General features: G+C 38.3%; 1 protein-coding gene across 1 annotated transcript in view; it reads right to left on the reverse strand.

Moving 5' to 3' along the window:
* The window catches only part of LOC104243251 (tripeptidyl-peptidase 2), a 36,484-nt gene extending 16,320 nt beyond the window's left edge, over window positions 1–20,164 (reverse strand). The window contains exons 1-24 of the mRNA XM_009798409.2: window positions 19,728–20,164; window positions 19,501–19,579; window positions 19,274–19,347; window positions 17,713–17,822; window positions 17,463–17,543; window positions 16,031–16,117; window positions 15,795–15,937; window positions 15,066–15,216; window positions 14,837–14,959; window positions 12,552–12,635; window positions 12,273–12,460; window positions 11,971–12,145; window positions 11,777–11,898; window positions 11,598–11,692; window positions 11,045–11,103; window positions 8,854–9,008; window positions 6,068–6,246; window positions 4,636–4,748; window positions 4,393–4,563; window positions 3,126–3,254; window positions 2,917–3,017; window positions 2,719–2,836; window positions 1,700–1,779; window positions 177–249 (exon numbers count right to left, since the gene is read on the reverse strand). Of these exons, the coding sequence (XP_009796711.1) occupies window positions 177–249; window positions 1,700–1,779; window positions 2,719–2,836; window positions 2,917–3,017; window positions 3,126–3,254; window positions 4,393–4,563; window positions 4,636–4,748; window positions 6,068–6,246; window positions 8,854–9,008; window positions 11,045–11,103; window positions 11,598–11,692; window positions 11,777–11,898; window positions 11,971–12,145; window positions 12,273–12,460; window positions 12,552–12,635; window positions 14,837–14,959; window positions 15,066–15,216; window positions 15,795–15,937; window positions 16,031–16,117; window positions 17,463–17,543; window positions 17,713–17,822; window positions 19,274–19,347; window positions 19,501–19,579; window positions 19,728–20,055 (3,018 nt within the window). The 5' untranslated portion in view covers window positions 20,056–20,164. The remainder of the gene's footprint in view (window positions 1–176; window positions 250–1,699; window positions 1,780–2,718; window positions 2,837–2,916; window positions 3,018–3,125; window positions 3,255–4,392; window positions 4,564–4,635; window positions 4,749–6,067; window positions 6,247–8,853; window positions 9,009–11,044; window positions 11,104–11,597; window positions 11,693–11,776; window positions 11,899–11,970; window positions 12,146–12,272; window positions 12,461–12,551; window positions 12,636–14,836; window positions 14,960–15,065; window positions 15,217–15,794; window positions 15,938–16,030; window positions 16,118–17,462; window positions 17,544–17,712; window positions 17,823–19,273; window positions 19,348–19,500; window positions 19,580–19,727) is intronic.
* Window positions 20,165–22,679: the final 2,515 nt, after the last annotated feature.

Consider the following 22,679-nt stretch of genomic DNA (forward strand, 5'->3'; position numbering starts at 1 on the left):
AAGTCAAACCTCATGACTTTAGACATGAAAATCTTGACCATGTAAAGAAGGAAACAGCAATTACATTAACTGAAAGAACCAATGCATCAACTAAAAGAAGATGTCTGCCTGCATTTCTCAACTATTGAAGCCATTCAGACTAAACAAATTTCGGCAGTAAGAGTACAGCAGCATACCTTTTCCTCCAATTTTCTTTCAGTGAATAACACCAATTGCTTCATCTTCTCTAGATACTGTACATTGTCATGCCTGAACCACAGACATCACGAGCTAGTAAGAAGGATAATCTGTGCTTATATACATGCTAGCCTACTGACACGCGCAATCTGGTTGCATCACACAAATAGCAACAAAAAAGAAACATTGATCGATGTCACATTACAATGTAATAATTGGTAATTATCTCGAAGAAAATTATAAATCTTAAAATTTGTTTACGTTTCTCAATATTGCGTCCAAATTTGGTGTTGGAAGAGTCACAGGCAAAAAATAAATCGCATTTACCATATGCGACTTGTGCAGAAGGCGAGACAATCCAATTAAAAAACAAGCATTAATAATTTCCTTGACAAATTTGTTTGCGATGGATGTACATTTTAGACAACTTTGGCAACAAAATAAAACAGCATATACCTTTGACAAATTGAAATATTGGGCAGATTCTGATAATGGAAGGAATTTGCAACCCATAACAAAAGCTTGAAGTTGCAAGACTTCCATTGTTCTAATAACTATACCTACTATATACTAATCACAACTCTTGGAAACCCAGAACACGGCCATGGAACTGCAGAAGTGAATGTCGCAGCAGATTTATCAGCACTTAACATTCTTATATGTGCTTACAAAAGCAACAAAGACAATACCAGATAAGACATGGTCTGCAAGGAGACATGTCTATTTAATTGAGATAGTGCTGGACAACCTTGTTATTGTTGCAACTGAGGTAGAAGTCAAACGACCTAGATTTACTTTATAAACCATTTACAATAAGAGAGATTGGAAAACACTCCTATTAGAGTGCCAAGTGTTAGTGTAGAATGTTAGAGCTTTGAGAGTAAGAAGAGTTGAGCTCTTTGGATCTTGTCCCACACTGGACAAACATTATATTTTACAGCAATACTGCTATATTTTATCATCAGGTCATCAGTATTTTTTCTTCTCTTCTCTGATCTTTCTTATCTCACAACCTCTATGATCCTGGTACAGAGTCAAGTAACTTTTGCCTGCTGGTGGACAACCATATGAGAAAATAAGAGAACAAAGAGATATTCCGAAGATAAGCTGCTGCCACGGATACAAGGAACACCTATTTATAGGAGTTAGACACAACACACGTGATATTTGCCCAATGTGTGACAAAACATCTTAATTCTTCTAACACACTGATTTTAGGATTATAACGCTGACACTTAACTTTCTAACATAGCCATGGGTAATAAAGACAAAAGAAAAGTTGGAAACCAAATCCAAGCCACCTCATCCAAGCCACCTCATCAAATGCCTATGCTTTATTTACTAGTATAGACATGGAGTTTTTAAGATCTCAAAACATAAGCCCCGACAACCTCATTCCCAGGGCCAAAAAGGGGAAAGAGCCTTCAATAGGCAATGAGTTACAGTAAGCCACGAGATGCATGAGAAAATTATCTGCATGCACTTGCAGCACATCAAATAAATAAATGTTGGAGAACTATACCTCAAATATAGCTGTATAGTGTATTCACCCTTTGGAAGCTTTGCGGAATCTGGATAAACATCACCCATAGCATGCACTCGCTACAGTATAGAAGGAGAGGATAGCAAGCAAGTATGGTCAAGATTACATGTATCTAATCCAATATGATAACAAACTTAACTATACTACCTGCACAGAAAACAAGTGAAATAATCCAATATTATTAATCTTTGCAGTAGATTGAAATTTGCAATTCCACTTCTTGAGTTAAACAATATTAATGCACAATGCCTTACGGTTGTGGTCCTAAATTCTTGACTAATATTTTGCACACTAAAAAAAATTTTAACTATTATGCAAATGTAGTAGATTATGCTCTTTGAATATGTAACTTCGCTTTATGAAGAAAGGGAATTAAGGCTGTGATGAGCTAGGTGCTATGACAGAAGTACTCCCTTTCTTTAGAACTGGCTCAATTTTACACCTAGCTTTCTTGCCATCCTCCATCAATGACGTTTCTAGCTTTCTTAGACTATCTGGGCCAGTTGGTTCAGTTATTTCCAGTTTTCACATCACAGAAGCTTAGCTTTATTATGTAGCTACATTCAATATTGCAAGGAGATTTTCTTTCTTCTTTTGATGAGTTCCTGCTGAATATATCAGCTAGTGTTGCTCGTGCATTAGCAAAACAATGTGACGGACACCCCTCATTATAAGCTCTGTTACACAGAATAGTAACACAAGATTACTCCCAGCATTCATTACTTTTTAAGAAGACCTCCTTAACTAAGCATTCTTATCTTCCACTCCGACGGCCATTACCTCTTGTTAATCCTGCTACAGCCCACATAATTTTCAAAACACGAAAAGAAGTATGGAATCCACTTTTCGTTTTTTCTTCAACGTACTCCTCAATCTTTATTTTATTTTACTTCATTTTTTTTTTTTTGGTTTGGGGGGGGGGGGGGGTTGGTTAAGAAGCAAACCTCAAGGCTAATCTATGGAATGCTTTCACATGTAAAAGGTGGAAAAGTCTATACCTTATTCACATCCGATATCATATAAAACTGAGACTCAAACTTGTTATCATAGATCCGGTTGTTAAGCAAGGGAATCTGCGGCTTTAGTTCTGCACCATCCTCCAGTTTGAGCTTGTAACTGTAGACAGAAGTTGGAAATGGTTATTATCCAAATTGTAATTAAGCAAAGTGTAACTAGTTCCAAGAGATCAAACCCACGTTAATGTAAGAGCCAGAATTTGTTTTCCTGAGGGTAATTTGTCCCGATCTGCTGACAGTGCATGCAGTTTGGCATCAATAGGACGATATGGAACTCTTATCTGAAGGAAATTTCAAACAGAAAAAAGAGGTCATGTAAATGTTTTACCCTCCTAAGGAAGCATACCACTTGGAGTGGCTGACATCCAAAAGTTAAAGAAACAACTCACCTTGTCGAGCACTGCAGAAGGGACAAGTCTTTCAGCTGCCAGAAGAGCCTCAGCATCAATCCTTACGGGTGCTTCACTTCCATCAAGAATTACTTCCTCTTTGCTGATGTTTATACCACGGAATGCGATCTGAGAATTTTCACCAAGGACCAAGCAAAGGCATTACTGTCTTATTTGTATCCAATTATCGATATATTTTGGGCAGCAAAGCATAAAATTCTTCCGAGCACCCGTTCACTTCCAATAACTCCAGTGGATTCAGTTGTCCAGGAAGGGGTGGGAAATTTTACTCGCAAAAAGATAACTAACATGTAGACACACAGCAAACCCGGTTAGAAGCATCATGTGCAGAGTACTCGGTGAAAGGAGTAAAATACCATGAATCTCTATATAATAGAAGGAAAGATATTCAATCAACTACACCTCAACCGCAACCTAGAGGGTGTTCCTATATGAATCCTCTATATCTGTTCCACTCTATTCAGGCCCATTTCGTTACTAAACAATTTTGTTTTTTAATGATAAAAGAATATTTTGTTTGAATTGCATCGGTAGAATATGGACCTTGATCCCAGTTCAACCCCAAAAGATATCTCATGTGGTGAGGATCCTCTAAGATCATACAAGGAGATAACATTACAATCCCTCAACCAAACACCTCTTTGCTCGACCAAGACTGGACATATGATGTCTGGACAATATAAAATGAGGCCCAACTTTGGACAAATCAGGAATAGGAAGGGGTCTGGCTATAATAACATGACATGAAAATGGATCTAGGCAGCAACTAAACCCCAAAATCGAGCTCATGGGGTGAAAAATATCCAAGATCATATAAGGTCAGCACCAACAAGTAAGAATTCAGCCTTTTGGATAATAGAAGAAAGATTGAATTGCTAACTTAATTATTTCCTCTTCTGCTTTGCGATGAACAACTGTAGCACTTCCAAAGCTTCTCATCTTAAGAGTGGTAGTGTTTGGTTCAGAAAAAAAAGAAAGGAATAAAGAGCTTAAAGCAAAAAAGAAAAAAAAAAAGAAACAAGAGCATGCCTCTTATTAAGATCATTTGCTCATCATAATTTAACCATCCAGAACAACAACAACAACAACATACCCAGTATTATCCCACACCTTGGAGTCTGGGGAGGATGGGTGTGTACGCAGATCTTACCCCTACCTTGTGAGGATAGAGGGTAGTTAACCACCCAGAACAGAAATAGAAATTAAACAGTCAGTTTCAGTTATATTTTACTGAAAAATTAACTACCTCAAAATCGACAATTGTTATTTCGTGACTGCCTATGCCGCTGGACCAAAATTGGGCAACTGCTAGTTCCATTGTCCGACCACCCTCCACTCGAAAGGCAAAGCTTTTGGATGAAGGTGATGAAAATGTGGCCACGCTTTCCCATTTAATGGGCCTTTGCAATGGGGATAGCTGTAGATCACAAGCAGATGAATACCAATAACAGTACGATAGGACAATAGAATAAATCAGAACATATTTTACCTGAACAGTGTCTATGAAGAATCTTCTAGCTGTATCAAATCCATATGTCCTCATGGTGGCCTCAACCCAGGTAGCACCAAATGGTACCTCAATAAATCTCCTTTCAATTTGGCCTAACACAGGTGTACATGCAGAAAATTGACAAAGTAGTAAAAGGAAGAACATGCAATATCGACCTGAAAACAATTTTAAGAAAATAAAGTGAAAGTATTTTCTTAATAATTCAATTTTCTGGCTTTATCCTATAGCCCATTTTGCCAGGATCCATACCGTGCTCAAGTTTCTGTCACAACTTTCTCCAAGTGTTTCCTTTGGGTTCTTACCCTAAAATCCATCTGTTTACAACACATCATTGCAGCCGATTTCATGGTATATATTCTCGCTGAACATCTGATCCAGATCATACTAACACTATATAATCAGATTTTTATATTCTCTGTAACAAAGTGCTCGAAATTATAGATCCCTTGTTTGCTATGTTTGCAGATAAAGAATTCAGTAGCTTAGATAGTTTTTTTTTTTGAGAAGGTAACATCCGTAGCTTAGATAGTTTTATGAAGTGATTTTTTCTGAACTTCATTAGTTCACTTGTCATACTTCAAAAGATGCACATTTTCTGAGGAAAAGAACTCTAGAAAGCTAGCAAGACTATTTCTCAATGCGACTAACAAGGAGATCGTCTATCAGCACTAAACGATCAAACATAAGAGATCATATTGCTATGCCCATACTTTCAAGAAACATTGTTAACAGTTTTAACTTTGGTAGCAACACTAGAAGGAGACTTCTCTCCCTCCCCCCTCCCCCAACCCCCTCCCTTCTCTCTCTTTCTCTCTCACCCACACACACACTATAAAATACAATGCCATGCCCCAAAATATCATTACTTCTTGACCACAAAGACGCAAGGAAGATAGTTTTTCTCCTACAATTAAACCTACACATCCATAACCACATACAACAAGAAGAGCCACACGACACTTAACCTTCCTTTCTCTTCCCAAAAATAGTATCTACTAGTTTTACCTATACAACGACAATAGCATAACCAGTGTAATCCCACATGGTAGGGTCTGGGGAGGGTAGTGTGTACGCAGACCTTACCCCTATCCTTGTGGAGGTAGAGGAAAGGGTAGCCCGATGCACGAAGCATCCCACATTTACGGCTTTACACGGGGTGGGGAGAAGGGCCGCACCCCAAGGGATGTGATGTAGGCAGCCTACCCTAATGCAAGCATCAGTGGCTGATGCAAATCCTATATATCGTTTTTACATCTGGACACATAAACAAACAGGATGTAACAAAGCAAAATGATCTATAAGGCCCGCCAGACACTACTTTACTGATAATCCTGACACAGTTAAGTAATCTGGCAGTATGCAATCATTGAAGAGATTATATGCATGCATAGCTTAGTAATATGATACTCACCTGGTACAAATGAAATGCCTTGGAAGGAAATTAGAGGGGGTCGGATCTTTACAGCAGTCGGCTTTGTTATAGTAACTGGAATTCTGAAAAGCGGTCCACGCCACGGTGATTTGCTGTCTATGCCATATACTTCATAATAATGCAAGCCATCATTTAGATTGGTGGGGTCCACCACTATGCTGGAAAAATGAACAGAAAGAATATGTAATTTTTTCCATAATGTACACCAATCTAGTTGTCTCATGATCTTTTTCTTGGTGTATTCCCAGTTATCTCATGATTTAAAAGATCATTTTAACATTATATACTATGTGCAAAGAGAAATTAGAGCAGTAGTAAAGGCGTAATGGCAATAGCCATGATTTAATAGAAGAATTCCTTGACCACATAACACTCACTTCACTTCCTAAAGTGTCGAACAAACTATCATTATAGAATGATGGTTCTGTATCCACCTTCCAAGTAAGAGACTAACATAGCTGGTTCTAATCACGTCATTACATATTAACGGGCAAAAAATAAGATGTCTGTGCCACAATAAGCTCTACAAGCATGTGGAAGAGAATAAAAGACGTGTCAGCTCTTCACAAAGTATATGACCAATTGCTGAAGCTGGTTCCCCAAAATGATGCAGCCAAAAACTTTGGTGATGATAAGAATTTGCTTGTGTGAGATTAAGAAGAAAAAGAAGATTTTTGGAGGAAGAAGGAAATAGTCTTCTTTTTTTTTTAATTAAAATAGAGAAAGTGAGGTAACTTTCTTTACGCAGAAAAAGAAATAAAGGGAGAAGCATCAGAAGAGGGAGAGAAAGAATTTCCAGAGTAAGGACTAAGAATTTTCAGAGTAGGACTCAAAAATTCTGTTGCTAGTGTTAGTTGCTTTATTTTCACTGTTCCTTGAGCCGAGGGTCTATCGGAAAGAACCTATCTACCGTCACAGGGTAGGCCTGCTTACACATTAGCCTCCCGAGACCCCACTCGTGGGATTACACTAGGTTTATTGTTGTTGTTGACTCAAACCCTTGGTTCTAGTAACAGAATTTTTAGAGTAGGGATAAAGAATTTTAAGAGTAGGGACTCAAACCCTTGGCTCTAATAGAAATAAGATCAGATGAGGGCATCGGTCATGTAGAAAGTAGCAGCGCCAGTCACCTAAGATATAGTGGCACCAGAACAGTCGCCACAGAGATGAATAATGCTTGAAGGTAGAGAGGAGCAGCGGGTGCTGGAGAAGGAGCAGTCTTGGACATCGAAAGGAAGAAGAAAAGAAGAAAATCATTGGTCAGACGGGGAGCACACACTGGTGTAGCAGAAGCTATTTAAAACTCTACCAAGATCTTAGAGGCTCTGAGATACCATGTTGAACTGTGTGACCATCGCATCTATGATCTAACAGCTTAAGTTTTTGGATGAGACGGACACACAATTCAATATATATCAGAGTAGGAAGAAGTCATGGGTTCGAGTCACCACCACCCATTATCAAAAAGAATCTTCACGTGCTTGACTCATGAAAAAAGAATAAAGCCTGCAAGTGTTGGGGCATATTGAAGACATAATTAATTAAGTAAAAGTGTGCTCTTTTGGGGCATATTGAAGACATAATTAATTAAGTAAAAGTGTGCTCTTTCTAACAGCTTAAGCTTTTAGATGAGATGGTCACACGCTTCAATAGGTGAAGCTCAGAGTTCATATCCAATTTAAGGCGTGTAGATCATTGTTGTCTCTTCATCAACAAAGATTAACAGATACCAGAAAATGTGAGAAGTGCGTCAGGAACCACAATCTCTTGACTGAAATGGTCATAAGAAGATGGATTTTACTGTCAAAGTAGGGGAAGGAAAAGATGGTCTAGGCAAGAGAGTCATTTGATGGCTGCGTTGGCACTGACCGTAAAATCCAGTGTGCCAGGGGCAATACAACCAGGCCAAACAAGCTATGTTGTTGGCTTGTTGCCACAAAATTCTCATCCAGACAATCCCAAAGACGGCTTTACGATGACATAAATCCGGTCCCATATATCCAAAGCTCCATAAGAGAAAACTAGCACGACATAAAAATCGAACATAAGAAAAGGAGTTCCAAGCTATGGCCTTGTGACTTAATTCTGCAGGCATATATGTTCGGAGCCATCCTTTAAAAGGCATGTTCAGACTAATCCTATAGCTCTCCTTGAAGCAAACGAAACCAACAAATCTACAGTTTGTATTTTGTGACGTAAATCTTTTGCCTTAGGCAAGAACAGAATCTTGAGTCTATGCCTAGTAGAATTTCCCATGGCAGGGATATTCAGAAAAGAACAGGGTAAACATCATTAACAAGACTACTTCGTCTAAGATATGGCTTTATCTCTCGAAAGACAGCAAAAAAGACGACATTTTTCCACTGTTGAAATGCCATAAAAAGATTGCTTCGCTGCAACTATAGTATAATACCTCATCTTATAAACGTTGTCTTTTAACCTGTAAGCTGATAGCTAAAAATATGTTCTGACCCCTCCCCCCCCCCCCCCAAAAAAAAAAAAAACAAACATGCTTCCTTCACTTTCTCTGAAATAACCAACAGGCCAGCAAACCCGGCAAACCCAATCATTGAGGTTGGACACAAATCTTTTTTATAAGCAAGCTAATCCCCAAAAATTGTGCATTCTGCAATTCAAAGTATTTATGAAATAGCACACATTCTGAGTGCTCTAAATTGGAGAAACTGGAGATAAGAAGATTTCGTTGTTCAAATTAATCATCAAATTAGAACAGTCGCAAAAAACAGTGAGAGAAGATGAGTAACCTGAAGCTGCGTCCATTATGGGTGAGAAGGAGGTACTCAGGAGCTTTCACTACCGCATCTCCAGTAGAAAACAACTGAATGCACTCTTCAAAAGGAACCAATTGATCTAAATTATTTGCGTCTTCATGGAACTTCGGTTCAACTTCCACTGTCCACTGAGAGAAGAACATTAACAGCCTTGAGGGGAAACAGAATCATCAAAAATTGTGTGACCAATTAAATCACATTTACACCAAATGTCCATTCAGCTTGCTTTGTATCAAATGAATCTAAGCAGCTTTTTTCCCTTGCAATCAATTTACATAACCTTGTTTCACTTATACAGAGGTGAAACTTATGTAATTAATCCAGTGATTCATTTGACAAATCCCATCTTAAAATTGATCTAGTTACTATCAAGACAACTGCAGATACAGCACTCTGAATCCCATGTAACATGATATTCTATCAGTTCAAGCCACATTTTATGGAACTCTTCACTTGAACGTGCAACTTCCTATGACTCTGAGCTTATAAACCAGTATTTGTAGAAAAGAAACCTAAGTTGATCTGCTCTTTAACCATGCCAACAAGGTAAGCAAATTGAACTGGAAAAGCTCCAGATCCACTATGCCCCAAGATACTGGTCCATTAGATCCAGCTGTCACATTATTATTATGTATATATATATATCCAGGTACCAGTCTAATGTGCACACGGTCTGCCGAGCACAGTGGTCTGGAACACTCGATAGAATAGCATTTGGAAGGTACAGTGAAGTACAAAACATTGTCAAGGATTTCAAGTGTTCCTCTGAAATCAACAGGATCACTATGTCGGATTCTAAATTTCTTCATCTCCCACAACATGGTTGTATTCTGAAACTCGTACATTCGAAAGTTTGCAGAGACTCACAGCCAGATGACGATTTATATACCAACACGGAACCATACGAATGCATCAAAGAGGACTGACATGACATTAGAAAAGAATATTTTCAATAGGGACCCTATTCTCCAGTTTTGCCTCACTCCACCTGAAACATCAAAGATCTAAACTCTATCCGAAAAACCGAGATCAACTAAACCAACTTCAGACCTTTCATCCAGTCTATTGATCTTTTAAAGCTTACGGCATACATAAGTGCCTCCAGAGAGGTCCTCTATTTCTTTTTCTATGCTATAGGTCACGGGCTCACGGCTATGTGGTCGCACTGTTGTTTGAGTATTAATGATGGCAGCTTAGGACAAGGGATTTCTAGCTGGCTGTAAAAGAATTCGGGTGCTGGCAACAGAAGGAAGAAGGAATCATAAATCTGTTTTTTTCCTGTTAAGTGATGCTGAAGAGGATAACCTGGATAGAGTTATATCAACTTGCATTGGTGGAATGGAAAAGGGGAAATGCCAGCAATAGGCTCGAGTCTCTGTGGAAAACTTTTTTAAGGATTACGAACAAAGATTTGGTGGAGCAAGGCATTTGTGAAGCATGAGCCGGAGCGTGAAGCTTAGGCACATGAAAGGGAAGCAAAAGAGTTTTGGACGCCAACTGTCAAATCCACATTTATGGAGTTCTAAGCAGGATTCCTGTAATTAAGGGTTCTTTTACAACCAAATGTCAGCCTGAAATGATCCAATAAAAAAGGCGACGATGGTCAGCTGGGGGCAACTCTAGCCATCAAGGATGTAGTGATTGAGACATGAGAGTAACAATTCAGATATCCCAGGTTCATCCCGAGCAACAACACGGCATGTGCTCAGCAGGATTACCTTGGCAACCTTGCTCGTGAGCTAGACAAGATGCCTAGTGGATTAGAGAAGGTGCACACAAACTGGCACAGACCATTGACATTAATTTATTTATTTTTAGGAAACACTCTAAATAGCATGGACGTGTATTTGATTTGTTGGATCTTCTAACAGTTTGTGTTCTTTAGGATTTTCCTTTATACAATTTTACATTTATCTATCAAAAAAGAAAGGAACATAAAAGGGTGCCATTATAACATTAAATCATAACTAATCTAGCTTGCCCCTGGGTACTCAGAGAGACGAAAGATGCCAAATAAATATTGTTAAATCTTCATAGTAGAACACTGCCACGCCATAATTTTTTTAGCACGCATACGACATTACACCTCGATCTGAACTAGTTGGGGTCAGCTATATGAATTCTTAGCATGCATGAGAAATAAAATTTGAAGGACTAATCTCACCTCCGTAGACTGGTGACAATAATTAGGATCCCTAAGGTAGATGCCTCGTGATGCAAGAGCTGCAACCAAAGCAAGCATTTCAGATCAGAACAAACACATCCTTTGATCAGGCAAAAAATAGCGGCGACAAGAAAAACTTTTCAAATTAAAGAGACTGCTATGATTACCCCCGTAGAAACAAAGATAACAGTTACTCCCTCCATTCCAAGGAGAAGGCAATATTTACTTATTAGCCCCCTTTCCAAAAAGAATGGCAGAATTCTAAACTTGGAAACAATGTAACTTGAACTTCCCATTTTACCCTTAATGGCAAGCTTTTATATCTACACAAATGTTATGGCAAGTTTAAGATCACAAGTTTCAAAAGTCTTCCTTTTTTTCTTACACTCCATGGCCAGCCAAACTACGCCATATAAATAGAAACGGAGGGAGTATTCATTTTTGATAAACCTCCCTTTTGTTTGAATAAGTTCGTCTTTGTTAAAACCATAGGGAAAATGGTCAGCAGCACCATGGAGCACATAACGAAAAACAAGAGCACACACACACATACACGGAGTTGGTTTACTTGTTTTGCCAGCCTGCTTGATCTTTACTTGATACCATACACATGGAACATTTTGCACTTTTTGGATGTACTCATAGGCCCTGAGATGACATTCAAGATATGAATCAAAAAGGTATCAATGGCCATGCGAAAGATCAAAAGCCACAAGGAAGAGTGAACCTAACTTGTCAACTTGCATGAGTCCCTGTCCAGCGGATAATTTTTCTTCTAGTAAAGCACTCACGGGTACAGATGTATTCTCAAGAGCCTTCCGTACACTGTATGGACTAACAGGAATACCTTCTGCCTGCAGGTCGCATACTTCAGTCAAAAGGAAAACAAGAGAAACCGTGTAAAATGGCCATAACATAGGAATTACCTTCATAGCACTGACAAGTAAAGCCACCCCGCCACAGGCACATGGAGATGCCATTGATGTTCCATTCATTAACATGCGTCTTTGAAGGGTCCATGTGGGAACAGGAGCCACAGCACCACCAGGGGCACTTATGCAGACACCAAGATCACCATCCACAGTAGGTCCCCGACTAGACCTGCATTCTCTTGGAGCTCAGCTTTGTAGCTTAAATTCTAATAAAGAGACTGGCACAAAAGTATCCTAAAAAAAGTTCCAAGCACTCGAATTGGAAAAGGGTTGCAAACATTAAATAAGGTCCATACCAAGTGTATTCAAGGCCTTCAGTAGGTGGCTCAACTAATAAGTGAGTACCAGCAGCCATAGCTGGGGAGACATATGCTCCCACTCCAATTATGCTTGACGAAGTGCCACCAGGTGCACCCACAGTAGTCAAAGCCGGCCCGCTATTGCCGGCACTGCTGACAAATATTAAACGATGTTTGTTGACCACCTGAACTTTTCACCAAATGGTTCACCAATCAACAGATTTCTCATACACTGAACTGCCAGCAAGTGAAAATATAAAGGCAATAAAACATTACCTCATTGACAAGGTCAACAAAGCGGCCATAATCTGGCAGCAGTGTAGGTTCCCCATAACTCATATTGATGACATCACATTTATGCTGTCCATAGAACAAGAATGCACATCTCAGAATTGATCAAAAATCAATGTAGTAACTATCTGTGAAGGAGCTTTAAATTGGCACTACACATATAGACAAAGCGCTTAACCACTTGACAAAAAACGAGAACCTCATTGGTAAGCTAGGGTCACATGACACTTAATAAGGTTGTCAGACGTGATAGAGTAAGATATTATAGGACTCACACCAACTTGAATGTGTATGCCACGCAATACTGGCACTTTAGGCCAAAAGTACCAGCCTTACAGCAAGACTTGGAATTTAGCAATTAGCATCTTAAAAGCTATGCCAAAAGGAATAGTGCCATCGTAGAAAAACCTTTACAATAAACCAGGCATCGGCTGGGTTGACTGACTTAACTCACCCACATATTCCACAGTTTGAGGCCAGGGACCTAGTTCAACCACTGTAGCTGGTGTGGACTGGTTCAATGGTAGCCAACCCATAAGCCATTCCAGCAAAGGTCCAGATCAAAACTGGCCTGGTCCGTACCAGGGAGAAAAAATTGTGCATCCAACGCTCATCTGACCATTTAGAAAGATTACCGTTGAAGCGGTCAATTCGATTGTTTGTCTCACTCCCCCTTACCTCTTCAAAAATATTAGCTTGTTTAGAATTATTTCCTATCGCCGAAAAAATAATAAAACTGACCATCTCAATTCATCTATTCTCACAAAAAACTTTCAATCTCAATTCTCTCTTAACTCTCTTACATTCTCAAGCTTCTCTCCTTCAAACTCCAATTTACAATGCTATCAATAGATGATTTGGAATAAGATCTGAGAGACCTAAAAGGTGCTTAATATACCGTAACTGAGAATTGGATATGGAGAGAATAAGATCTCAGAGACCTAAAGGTGCTTAACATACCATCTAAAATTGGATGCAGATATCCGGAATGAAGAGCTGCATAATAGGAAATAAACAAGGAGTGGGAAGGAGAGAGTAGAAAACTAAAAAATCACTCGCCTCTAGAGACTGCATTATGAAGGGAGACCTTTCGCAAAGCAGAATGCTTTAAAAGGTTTACAAAAAATTTTGCCCATCTCTAAACTGAAAGACATTGGTGAGGATGTAGCAAAATGGGACGCAGATTCTTTGGGACATACAGTTTAGAAGGGCATTGCATGATGGGAGAAAGAGCTGGAGTTGATGACTTTGCTGCACTCACACGCTTATGAAAGCTTATGAAAAAACTGACAAGAATGGAGTGCTAATCATGATCATATCAGGAAAACACCCTCAGGAGTTCCCTGTCAAATGATTTGAAAGGAAGACAAATTTCCTGCGTCTACAGTATGGCCACCTAAACTGAAATTTTCGGTCTTAGCAGTGGGTTAGGGAGCTATTTTGGTTGCCGAATAATCAACTTCATCTAATAAAAGCATACATGCCATTTTGGTGCTTTTATGTAAAGACCATTGCTATTAAAAGTCAACGCTCCGACACTTTGTGAAGCCAGAGGCTACTGCTTCATGGATGAGACCATACACGTTGGAGAAATCTGTTCTTCAACCATTACAATAACGTGCAAAGTGATGCCAATGAGAAAAGGCCATTTCATTGAATAATGCTGAGCAATTGCTTAATATCGACATTATCGTATATTGGTTGTTAAAATTAGTTAATTTTAATTGTAATTTGACTATTAAAGTGCTAAGTTCATATACATTTGGTATTTTTGAAATTTTCCATAAATCGTGTGTTCCACTTCGAAGAAGAGCGTGCTTCACTTCAAGCTCCGTGGACCTTGTTGCTTTTCGCGCTTTTTGCTTTTAAAGACACTGGTACAGAGATCAGAAAAGGATGCAAATCACCTCTTAATCAATTGTAAAGTAACCTATAAACTGTGGCAGTTGATGCTAGATCTGTTTGCGAGGAAACAGACTATGAAAATTGTACCATGCGTAAAACTATGGAAAGACTTACTATGGTGCTGGCTAATAAGAGACAAAGGAAACAGAGCATTGTATTTCAGTCCACAAGCTGTTGATATGACAAAGATGATGATCGAGTTTCTACAGAAATTAACACCCAGACACAGAATTTAAAGCAGGAATCGCTGGAGATTTAAGAACTACCATTGCAGGAAGAAGAGATTCAAGAAAGGGAAAAGCACATTTGGCATGGGAGAGATCATGACTTAGCAGTAAAAGGATATACCGGTGAACAGGTCCTACCTCTACAGCTGCAATCAAGGCCCTAGTCAAACCAGTTCCTGTTTCCATAGATCCCAACCGTGAATCTCCAATTTTACAAGACACAATTTGTGCTCCAGGTGCAACTCCATTTAGCAAAGGTTCCTTCACAAAGACCACTCCACCGTCATACAAGCATTAAGCGAGTTGAATCTAGTGCCAGATAAGCATCAGTATAATGAAATTGTTGCCAATAGAAATGCTATCTTACCTCCGGGTGGAAGGCGGCGGCAATACCAGCAACATGTGTGGCATGTGGTGAGCTATCTGTTACAATACTTAAAATGTTTCCTCCATTGTAGACATTTAGCACACACGTACAGGCATCCAATTTACTAAAAACTCCATGTTTTTGTTCAAGCCTACAAGGTTAGTGGTATAAATTATGAAACTCCAAAAGGTAAAGCAGTAGACACTAATATCGCAGTGTTCCTGTTCAAGTTGCATAAACCTCCCCAGTTACATCCCCCTTTTCCGAGAAAACAAAGATACACACATATACCCTCAACCTTATTGCTTTTTTTTCCCCACACAGACAATAAGACAAACAGCTCGCTCATAAGCAGCTTTCCGTATCTTCTTTTCCTCAGGCATGGCTCCATCAATGACACACTAGCATATAAGATCCTACCTACAGCATTAGACCATCCCATCCCTCCTTGAAGTTCATTAAACCATGTCTAAGCCAATGTATTTATTTTTCCCTGAACAGATGAACCTTTAACTTTTTATTGGACCACAGGATGTCATCTTAATGCGACAAAGTCGGATCTTAAATCTTTTCTGGAGCAAACTCCACATACTTCCTTTGAGACTTTGGCAAGCCCAACGATAAAAGCACATTTAATCAACTTCTAAAATTCTATGAAAGCAAATAAACTGTACCTTTGATTCAGTACACATACAAAAATTACTACTATTTCTAGCAGCCATGTCATACCTGTAATTAGTTAAAGGAACAAAATCCGCAAGCTTCCCACATCCTGGATCATTCTCAAGACTCTGTGTGTCCAAAGCAGCTCTCCAAAGTTCTCCGTCGTGCCATACAACAGCATCAATAACTGGCCCCTTATCATCGTAGCTCTACAACAGATATTAGATTTAGCAATGGAAACAGAAAAATACAATTTATTGGTGAAGGACTTGGGAAATGGATCAGTATAAAAAGGTACGGACATCAGCTTGCTTGCGCAGGAGATCAACTCTGTTCTGGAGATCTTCACGAACCCTTTTCAAGTGCACACCTTCAACTTTTGTGTGTTTCTGCAGAATTGGTAAAATTATGCTCAGTAAAACAAAATTAAAGTAAAATTAGATAACTAGAACAACGAGATTGAGAAAATAAGAGCATGTCCCTGCACAATATCAAGCAATAAATGAGTTGGAACATCTTACATAAAGTCATGAACTTTCCACCAATATTTTCAAATAGAGTTTGTGTGCTTACTAGACGCACGAGTCAAGTGAATTAATGATAAATTGAATTCACGATAACTCAAATTAGATACAATCAATAGCACGATATTTACTTTTTACAAAATAAAAAATAATGAGTAAAGCACTCATAATAAGCGGGTAGCGAGAATGCCAGACAGAACTTTAAAGCAATGCAACATCCTTTTTCCTTGCTTGATTATTATATTATACTTATACTCCAGAAATTTTAACAAAGTAATCCAACTGCAAATCTCAGCCTCATCTCATCTGTATGAGCAATATACATCAGTTGTCAATTTAGTCAAGTTGCTCCTGTTTCAACCAGTTAAGCTCTAAGCCATCATGGAATAACATAGTCAACTTCACATTAGGCCTCGACTAAGCAGAATCAAGAAAGCACTAGGCTAGGCTGCCACCATTTGTAAGGAGGCTGAATTCAGTATCTCAGCAAATTAAGATTAGCTTTTGATTTGCTTAACTTGGTTTTGTTTCAAACTTTTCTAGAAGTCATGTCGATGGTTCTAGCAGCTTTTGACAAACTTGGTGGCCAAGTACATGACCATTGGCATGCACCCCTAAGTCACATGGTTTATTTTCTTTCTTAAGAGACTAAGGAATGTCTCTAGAGAGTACTCTTCAAGATTTTACCTTCATAAGTTACAATAGATAAGTAGCTAACTTTTCTCTTTATTTCTTTCTGATTCGTGAGTTGAAACTGCAAGACAGTTGTGTTACGAGAATGTGTTATCTCTATCATTAATTGGTTGACATTCCACATGCTCAATCATAAAAGACAAGCCAACCCACTCATCTGGTGGTTTAATATGTAATTAAGATAACAAACCTTTCCTTACTCTCTGCTATGTAGAGCTTACTCTTTTGATAAAATAAAGCCACCTAATTTGACATACTCAGAATTCCAAATCTTTGGTTTCTTTCCATGTAATATCCTTCTTCTTTTTTCAGAAAGTTCTTTCCATGTAATATCCTGTTTTTCTCTTACTTTATAATGCTGCTTAAATGTCACAGCTCTTTAAAGAATTTACAAGTTTCTTCGTCCTTTTAATTATCTCTTAGAATGATCATTGCGAATAAGTTAATCACCTCAACATTTTAGTTTTATCAAAATACGAGTTAATTGAACAAAATAGTCATACAGATGGTGGAGAACCTTATCAAATTCATCAAGTTGCTTTACAGCCTCTGCTATTGCTTCCTGATTTTTCTCATCCCACCTTTTCTTTCGTTCTTTCTGCAATTAAAAAGAGCTTTTAGAAACAGAGAACTTTAAGACCCTACAAGAAAGAAATCAAGTTGAATTTTTTAAAAAAAAATAAAGAAAGAAAAGAAAAGAATTGAATTGTGAACACTTATATAAAGCATATAATCCAGAATATAAGGAGAATGGCAACTAGATTCACCTTTACTCGAGAAGTCAGTGTATCAGTAAAGAGCTCATACACCAATTTGCAGCCAACATGCCACTCACCAGATGGATTCTTCCATGAAGAATTTATGACAAGAGAAGCCCCTACAAGAAAATTAATATATAAAGCATTAATGCTGTATATAAATTACTCAGGGGTAGGTGGATCCATAGCACCTTCTCCGTACTTTAAACATAGCAAGTACAGGAGTGCAGGAGAAATGAAAATGTAACGGGACCTATTATAATTTTTTCGAAAATTTAGGAGCGATGCAATTAACAAAAGCCATGTATAGAAGGATGCGCGAGCATAGTGTAGTTCCCTATCAAAAGCATAACCAAAATGTCTCAAACACATTAGCAATCAAAAGAGTTAAACACATTCCGGAATCTCAATAAATCTGACATCATCAGAAATGATAAAGGTCTACAGCATACATCATTCTAAACAGCAATGGAAGATACAATTCATTCTGGAAACACTTCTTACATATATTGAAGGAAGACTAGCAACATTGTACACCTCAATTAGTATATCTCCCATATTGAGGATGGATAAACGTGTCATTTGGGACACCCAAGATGTAGACTAGTGCTCAATCAGCGTTATCAAAGGCGAAAAGCCCAAAAAAACCTCTAAGGTCTATTGGGGCTTTAAGCGCAAAACGCAAATAAAGCGTGGGCTTTAATGAAGAAAAGCGCAAATGGAGAAAAACGACAAATATGTATGTGTAGTGCAAGACTAAAATCTATAAGCATGAATACCAAATATATGGACAAAGAAATTGAAGAAAATTTATGACGGAGTGAAATATCAATTGTTTAGTGACGCCTTTTCAGGATTACGCTTATTGGCAAGGAAAAGTATGTCTTAGAGCCTTGATGACAATACTGAATTCTGAAGCGCCCGCCAAGCGATACGAAGCGCTCAACATATTTTCAGCATCGCTTCAAGGCTTAAGCGCGCTTTAAGCGTGCCTTTGATAACACTGTGCTCAATGAAATGGATAGAGAATCATGGGATTTCAGGTTCATATCCTAATGGAGACAAAACCACTAGGTTATTTCTTCCTATCTGTCTAAGACTCGAAGTCTTGGTGTACAGAGTTAACAATACTCGTGCTGATAGGAGGCAGCATATAACTGGTGGACTTAGTCAAGGTACGCACAATATGGCCCGGACACCACCGTCATAAAAGAAAATAAATGTGCCATTTGGGCTATTCAGAGGTTAAAATCCAAGTAGAGGCAAAAATAATAGGTGATTCTAACGCTTGGACACAGTTATCTGGTATATGTGCTAGTGGAATGTAGTTGATACCCTGTGGAATTAGTAAAAAGAAATTAGAGTGACTAGTTGGCATGGCGATATAAAGATTTAGACTGACTGGGGAAGTTTCAGTCATTCCATTAGTCAGCAGATGATTGAAGATTGTATTGGTCTATACTAGATGTAAATAAAAAATAAAAGTTGCAACATGATCAAACTATATCTTAAGGAGACAAGTGAAAGATTCTTATACAAAATTGCAAATTTATTTCTAAATTCAACGCACCAGAAGCCCCAAGAATACAACCATCATTATCAGCCTTCACCACTGTAGACGTATCAACATCTCCGCTCCCGGTACTGCAAATAAAATTATCATTACTCGTCCAAATACTATAATTATCCTTAACAGTTGTAGTGCGTGAAAATTTAGTATCTTTTTTAATACTAAAAAATTAGTATTATATCGACTAGAAATAAAAGTCAAGTCAAACTTCAGATTGTCAAGCTCACCAATCTATAACATCTATGACCTTCGGCTTTCCATCAGAAGTAACTCGTAATCCAGCCGCAGCGGGATCAACACCAGAATCTGATACACTTAATTTCATAAGCAACAGTATAGAATACAAATTGGACGCTTAATTGCTTCATCTTCTATTTCTTTTAGTAACAATACGATTCTAGATATTATGGCAATGAAAAAAAGGAATGAAGAATTTTGAAGTTGAGAAAAGCACCGAAAACGGCAATGACGACGCCGCGACCGTCGTACTCAGGGTGAGCTTCGATGAATCGATCAGCGGCAATCTCTTTCTTCGGCATTTGAGCAGCAAGGAAAGTGGATTCCTTAAGCTTGAAACTACGCACAGCTCCGTTACCGTCACTGGGTTTCACTAGCGAAGTACAAGGCATGGCCCTAGTTATTCTACCACTCTTATTAAACCTACTATCGCTCTTTCCAGTTAGCCTTTTGGGCACAATGATGGGGGAAGAACGAGAAAGTAATGAGTGTGAATATGATTGAGGTGTCGAGAGTGGAAGTGATTTAAATAATGGGCTTTGCATTGCAGTTGCAGGGGTGTTTTAGTAAGTTTGTTTTTCAAGGGTGTTTTAGTAATTTGAGTAGGAAGACGGCGGATTCCGGCCGTAGCGTAGAAGGAGAGATTGCCACCTGCCGGAAATTAAGGGGCTTGTGTCGTTGGGTTTAGATGGGTGTCCTGTGAGTTGAGTTTGAGTGTCAAATTACCTTATCCATCCTTGCTCCACATAATAGCCAAATATATGTTGGGAAGAATTATCTAATTAGTATTAAACTACAGCTAAAAGTTATTCTATAAATAGAAACTTTTCCTGACGAAATAATTTGGTACTTCCACGTTGAACATGTGAAGCCCGGCACATCTCTTTTCCTAGGAGAATGCTTCATTTGGATTCTAGTAATGTTGAGGGAAAATTCAGTTCCCATATCAACTATTTCTTGTTACATAGTTATAGAGGAGAAAGAGAATTCAACTCCTAAGACTGGTATAAAATTGTTATCATTTGATTATCGGACTATTCCTCATGGACACATGTGAATCAAACTATTTGTCCTAAAATGTTGTCACCACCATAGTTGCCAATGTCTATACTGCCAACTATTTCTTCTTTTCTTATTATTGATTGATGAAATCTCCAAACATGTCTCACGACTCATATTTGGAACAGTATTGATGTTTTGTAGAGACTAGTGTTTGTACAGCAAGCTATTTAACTTGTACACTTCTAGAAGTAGTTAGAATAGCTAATTAGCACATGTGTAAATTGTTAATTAGTTAGTTAAGTGTATTAGTATAAATACATAGTCACTGTACATACGCTTAAGTCAAGAAATGAGAATCTTCCGCTTATTCTCTCTCTAGATTCTTCTTCTTCTTCTTCACTAACACCTTAGAGCTCTCTAATGGCTTCCTTGTGGATAGTCTTGACATGGTATCAGAGCATGGTGCTCAGCGATTCTGATTGAGAGACTCCGATCTTCAAAGTTTCTCCTCTTCTTCTTCTTCGATTCCTCTCAGACTTATCTCCCAAACTCAATTTTTTCTTCTTCAATCTCACTTAGATCTGCATCTCAAGCTCAAATTTGAGCCCTAAAAGTTCGAAGATTGTCTTCAATGGCGAATGATACAGTAGAAAACACAGCTGGAACATCACATGCAAACAATCAAAACATCGATTGTAATGATCCTTTGTATGTACATCCCTCAGACACACATGGCTTGCAGATTGTTCCACAATTGCCCATAGGAACTGAGAATTACTCGGAATGGAGTAGATCTATGAAGATGTCACTCCTTGGGACAAATTGGGGTTTATTGATGGAACATGTACCAGAGATTTGTACACCAACAATGCCTTTCAATTGCGTCAGTGGGATCGATGCAACGCAATTGTTCAATCGTGGATAATGAGTTCAGTGGCAAAGGAACTTAGAAAAGGTATTGTATTCTCCTCAAATGCACAGAAAGTCTGGATTGTGTTGAAAACTAGATTTGATAAGGTAAATGCAACAAAAATTTATCATATGAACATGGAGATAAGCTCGTTGGTACAGAGAGTTTCTAGTGTATCAGTATGTTTCTCAAACCTAAATGATTTGTGGGATGAATTTGAGTCCTTGATTCTGGAGCCTTGTGATTGTGATAAGTCAGAGCCATTTGTTGAATTTTTACGCCAACAGAAACTCATGAAATTTTTGATGGGATTAAATTGTTACACCCCAAGTTTTCATACGTGAGAGTACGTTGTAAGTCATTGATGTAAGCTCGGAAATGAGATTATATTTGGAAGAAAATAAAGTAAGGTAATCATGTTACCTTGGAGGTTACAAATATTTAAGATCATGAATAACGAGTACCAAGAGGGTTAGAAATCTTAGAAGCAAAACCAATTGAAGAAAAATAAGTTTCGTCAAAAGTCGACAAGTTTGGAATGTTATAACATGTACTTTGGGGTGAGACTAGGGTTCTTAATATGATAAGGAGGTTATTCTATGAGTTATTTTAGTCGTATGATATTCATTTTCTACATTTTGAAGGCAAGCAAGTTGTGGGACAAGAGTTGGCAAAGGTCATCACAAGTTACATTCATAAATTTGCTGAAATTTAGGTCAAATGTATCTAAGAATTTATCCAAATATAATTGGAATCATGGGGTGTTCTACCTACCAAATTGAAGGTCTACGAGTCTACTTTCTAACTCATTAAACTGTTTGTCAATACGACATCGGAGTAGAGAGATATTCGTATTTTTGCGAGACCGCGCAAGCAGCTCCCAGTGGGACTCACTTAGGCGGTGGTTGACCTACTTCAATTTATAAACGATTTGGACGCCTATTTTTGCTCATTTTTTAACTAAAATTCGTCTCCAAACTTCTCTTAACCCTCCTAAACATATACCACAAGGGTTTGAAGTGATTCCAAAGTGATTATACCATATTTCAACATCAAAACTTAGTTCTAGTAAAGAACAACACCTCTTTGAGGTTGTGTTGTCATTGAGGATTGTTGTGGGCTGTATTTGGATGAAATTCCAAGTTGTTGCTGCTGTATAAGGTGAGTATAACATCCTACTAATTGTGCTTAAGCTTTCTTGTATGTTGGTTAAGTTGTTAGGATGATAAATTACAAGATAATACTTGGATTAGCTTA

This window comes from Nicotiana sylvestris, chromosome 3 (genome assembly GCF_000393655.2).
Source record: "Nicotiana sylvestris chromosome 3, ASM39365v2, whole genome shotgun sequence".
Lineage (NCBI taxonomy): Eukaryota > Viridiplantae > Streptophyta > Magnoliopsida > Solanales > Solanaceae > Nicotiana > Nicotiana sylvestris.